At 43.1% G+C, this 5,000-nt stretch overlaps 1 protein-coding gene across 1 annotated transcript in view; it reads left to right on the top strand.

The window, feature by feature from the left end:
* The window catches only part of efna2a (ephrin-A2a), a 104,538-nt gene that overhangs the window by 87,824 nt on the left and 11,714 nt on the right, over positions 1–5,000 (top strand). The window contains exon 2 of the mRNA XM_079528459.1: positions 1,186–1,478. Coding sequence (XP_079384585.1) covers positions 1,186–1,478 — 293 coding nt within the window. The remainder of the gene's footprint in view (positions 1–1,185; positions 1,479–5,000) is intronic.

The following is a 5,000-nucleotide window of genomic DNA, read 5'->3' as shown; positions in this document are numbered from 1 at the left end:
TTCCTTCTCGACAACTTCTTTAATTCCTTTTGTCTTTTTATTCTGTGCACCCCACCCCCACTCCTTTCTCTATTTCTCTTGCTCTCTCCTGCCTCTCTCCACCTCTAGTTGTTAATCAGAGGTGATTGGGAGCAGAGAGAGCCGGAGAGGAGCTCCCAGGTGGATCAATGCCTCTAAATGATCTGTTCGAGGATCCCGTTAGAACGCGCGAAACTAGCTCTGATAGGGCGCCGGAGCATGAAGTCGCTCATTTCACATCTAACTCACTTCCTGATTCACCCGCTGGGAGAGAGACAGGGCCCACCGCTAAAGGGATAATTCGTCCTGAAGCTAAATACTCCACTAACCAAGGTGCTTAGACCAAAATGTCTTTATCGCCGGCAATCAATTACTGCCAAGCTGAGGCGGTGGAAATGATGAATGGCTTTAAGAAAGCTCCATCCCAAACCCCAAGTGGTGAGGTATATGAGATGCTGAGATTGCCATACAACCGGCTTTGTTTATCGTTTATCCATTATTTGTCATTATAGAAACAATTAATTTTTAGTCTCAAATTCTCTAAATGAACGATAAGAGCATTGACACTATGTTGCTGTGAATTATTGGATTTCTTTCGGGGCAGTGTCATTTACATATTCTATAGCTGATGAATAGTTTTTATGTCGTCTGAGGTATGTACAGATCCTTCCTGAGGTGCCTCCCTGAAACCAATCCAGTACTGTTGTGATTGTTAGGATTATTTTTAGTCTAGAGATCAATGCAATAAAATATGGATGGTAAGAATTGACCTGTTGGCAGTTTAAGGAGGTAATACAATCAGTGCTATATTGTAGTGTAATCTCAGAATGTGGCTTCAAAACCAAGCACCCCGAAAGAGGGCATGCCTTTGACGGCGCACGTTAAAAATAAACCTATAGACACTGTGCTTAGTACAGAAGAGGGTGCAGCCATCTTGCATGCACCAAACCAGATAAGCTGGGTTTTGGCTCTCGGGGCAAATGCTCAGCAAAGCGACTACAAGGCTCTTGTTTTACATCACATCTGTCGGGCAAAGCTGAGTGGGAAACAACGCTGGGGACACACCAATTATTCAAAATGCAAGAGATCAGGTCAGGACCTCTATCGTAAGCCGCAAACATAGAAACAATATAAAAGTGGATCGTGTGGCTTGTTTTTGTCTTTCAGTTTCTGGCACGGGGAGTACAGGGTGTCGGTGAGCATCAATGACTACCTGGACATCTACTGTCCCTTCTACGAGGGTCCCCCGTCCCACGGGCGCATGGAGCGCTACATTCTCTTCATGGTGAACCAAGAGGGCTACACCTCCTGCCAGCACAGGATGCGCGGCTTCAAGCGCTGGGAGTGCAACCGTCCGACGGGCCCCGACGGGGCCCTGCGCTTCTCAGAGAAGTTTCAGCTCTTCACTCCTTTCTCCCTGGGCTTTGAGTTCAGGCCCGGACACGAGTACTACTACATCTGTAAGTAAAGTCAGCCCGTGTGTAAAGCTTCAGTGTGGAATATTGTTTCTTTATAAAGAATATAACACATAGTCCTACTTGTATTGTATGTTGAATGAATGAATAATGTTATGCACAATTAGAGACTATTTTGTTCCACAGCTAATTCACTTTTTAAATTGCATTAAAGACAGTCCATAACATGCAGGCAGCCGAAAGCAAAGGAAAATAAAAGCTTGGGTACCGAGGCTAGGCAGTGTGCAGGCTGGATGCTCTTTCAGCAGACCTTATGTAGGCCTACAGGGGCTCACTGTCCTTTTTACTGAAAGTAATTCATCTGGTCAGTTTATAAAGTTTAAAAAGATGAAAGGAAGACAAAATACATCATTATAGGCTTGGTGCAGTATAGATTTATATAAGATTTAGACCGTAAACATTTTTTTTAGTTATAAACATATATTCCTGTTGCATAATAGTAAAGATCGTACTGTAATATATCACTATGCTTCGACTATATAGTGGAGAATAAGAGTATAAATGGAGCCAAAAAGACTCATAATCCATTTGGTTCCATTTTTACACTCAACTTTACACTAAATGAATGCATCCATATGCTGGACAGATAAGCTCCACACGTGTGTAGCATGCGTTTGTGGGTGTCCATTTGTTTGTTTAGATCATGTACGTATGTGCATGCAGTAGCTTTTTGCATAATATGCAACAGCCTGCATGAATTTATTATGTGTAGGCTACGTACCTACACGTGTGTGTGTGTGTGTGTGTGTGTGTGTGTGTGTGTGTGTGTGTGTGTGTGTGTGTGTGTGTGTGTGTGTGTGTGTGTGTGTGTGTGTGTGTGTGTGTGTGTGTGTCATTTGTGCCTTTGCGTGTGGCTTTGTTTGTGTCTGCTCAATATGCAGGTGCAAACGATATTTAAATATGCAATCAAGAAAACTTGATTGAGAACGCACACAAATACAATGGCCCATCCCCCCGCACACACACCGTCACCAATACCTTCCATCTCTCTCTCTCTCTCTCCCTCCCTCCCCCTCTCTTTCTGCCGTTCTCTTTATTACTCTATCCATCTTTCTCTAACTCTGTCTAGATTTTAAGTGGTGTGCTCAGCAAAGTGGTGAAAATGTCACCAGGCAGGCGTAGTTTGTAATCATTTTTATATTAGCCATATTGATGTTTCTCCTCACTTCAACAAGTGATATATTAGTACTACAGACAGGCCTTTTCCCCCCGAGACAGATTATCTCAACAGCTTTAAATTAAAAAAGAAAAAGAAAAAGATCTTCACCACACTTAGAAGTTCTATTTGACCTTAGTTTTAATGTACTTGGTGGTTCCTGATGGGTGAGACGTATTACATCAAGGCACTTTAGATGGTGCTGGGTAAGTTAATCACAGAAGTATGCTAATTAAACTGTAGGAGAATGATACCAAAGAAAAAAGGATTGACACTAATATGGTACCATACCCTGGGATTCGCGCACACCCTAACTACTACTACTTCCTACTTCCATAGCTTGTGGCAAAAAATATATATTTTTTTTAAATAATCTGTTTAAATTTGAGAAAATATCATCTTCTTCAGTCCCTGTATATGCAATTTCTGATCGATTGGCCAACCTACAGAGGAGACAAATCTATGAGAACGGCTACCTAACTGTATAAATGTCCCCTTCCGACCATTAGCCGTGATGTCACCAAAACAACTGAACCAACCAGCAACAACCAAGAAAACCAAGGCATGACTCCAGACTATGGAACCATGAACACGACAAGAGCTTCATTAGCCCATGGCAAAAATGCTTGTACGGTGAACCGCTTAGACTTGGGAAAAGTTCAAAATCTGCTTAGTCAGTCCCTGCATATATGCCTAATGGTCAATGGACAATTGGACATGTGACATTTCAGATCAATTGGCCAACCCCCAGAGGACAAAAAAGGATGAGAATGGGCAGAGTTTACAAATTTGGGACAAACATGAAAATCACACCTGTGTGAAGTAAGTGGTGCAACTCCGTGTGGGGGTCCCCGGGGGGACTCTCTCTCTCTCATTAGCAGGCAACAGTGCAACACTATCTCTCTCTCTCTCTCTCTCTCTCTCTCTCTGTTTCTGGCACAACAGCGCCACTTTTGCCCCTACTGGTACTAAACGGACATACCCATGCAGGCAGCCAGCCAGGCAGGCACCCACACACATAGTCACAAGGAATTGGTTTGCACCACTTAAAAAATTCATCTTCATCAGTCCTGTGACAAAAATGCTTAGCCCTATACCGTAAGAAGCTTAAATTTGAAGTGAGAAATCAGCTTCCTCCGCCCACTACGTATGCCAATGGCCAATGCCATGGGTAATTTCAGCCAATTCACTGAGGAGAAAAGGATTAGAATGGATGAGGACAGACTGAGAGTCTTAATTGAGTGACAGAGTTAACAAATATTGAAGGATCATCGTTGCCAGTCCCTGTCTGGGAAGTGGGAACATCAGCTTTGTGCAGTCCTTGCATATGACAATAAGAAATACCCATTTATGGACTGATGACAGAGAGACAGACAAATGGAAGGATTCATTTTATTTTAACTTTGCACCTATTCAATAGCTGTATGGGAAAGTCTGTCTGTACGTGTGTCTGTGAGCAGCGAATATCCGTTACTGTTGGACCTACTCCCTGGATGCCATAGCAGAACCTCTGCTCTACATTTTTCACATCGGCCTGTTATGATGCCACCAATATTTGCAAAGCGGTTCTTTTTTTGAGTGGTGTAAACCACTCCTACAACTGGCTTTTTTGTGCAGAAAAAATTAGCATGGTTGCTATGTTCACCCTGTTCACCCGGGTGTGATTGTAAACCACTCCTACAACTGGCTTTGTTTGTGCAGAAAAAATGAGCATGGTTGCTATGTTCACCCTGTTCACCCGGGTGTGATTTCATTACGTCAGACATGATTTCATTACGTCAGACAGGCCTTACACCACTCAGTTCACACGGGTGTGATTTTTTATATTACTCCTACATATTTTTGTACAAACTTCACGCAAGTCGGTACACATTATCTCATCTCGGTAGTCATGTGATAAAGACGTATCTGTCAAATTTATCATATTCCATTCCGATTAGCTATGATTGGCTTCCAAAGTTTGCAAGACTGGCCCGTTTTGCAAATAATTAATGCAGCGCCCGCTGTTTTCATTTTTCATTGATCTCATGATGGTGCTACAACAGTCCACTTCACGTTTTAGCGGGATGCACACGCAGGTCCGACACACCAAAGGTCTGACATGTGTAAACAACGGTCGGACATGCGGTCGGACATGCGCTGCTCCCGTGCTTGCAGTTATGGTTAGGTTAGGGTTTGAGGTAGGTTGTCGTTCTAATGATGGTCGGACCAATAGTATGTCGGAACTAAAGCCTGTACCCGTTTTAGCCAATAACTCTTGAATCGTATAGGTCACACAATAACAATGTTTTTCCCCTGGATTCCTTGGATCGTCACTCTCCATTTAGAGTTAGGCCATTTGTGCCATTTTC

This window comes from Electrona antarctica (genome assembly GCF_951216825.1).
Source record: "Electrona antarctica genome assembly, chromosome: 18".
Taxonomy (NCBI): domain Eukaryota; kingdom Metazoa; phylum Chordata; class Actinopteri; order Myctophiformes; family Myctophidae; genus Electrona; species Electrona antarctica.
The sequence above is the reverse complement of the archived record's forward strand: the minus strand, read 5'-3'. Positions and strand labels throughout refer to the sequence as shown.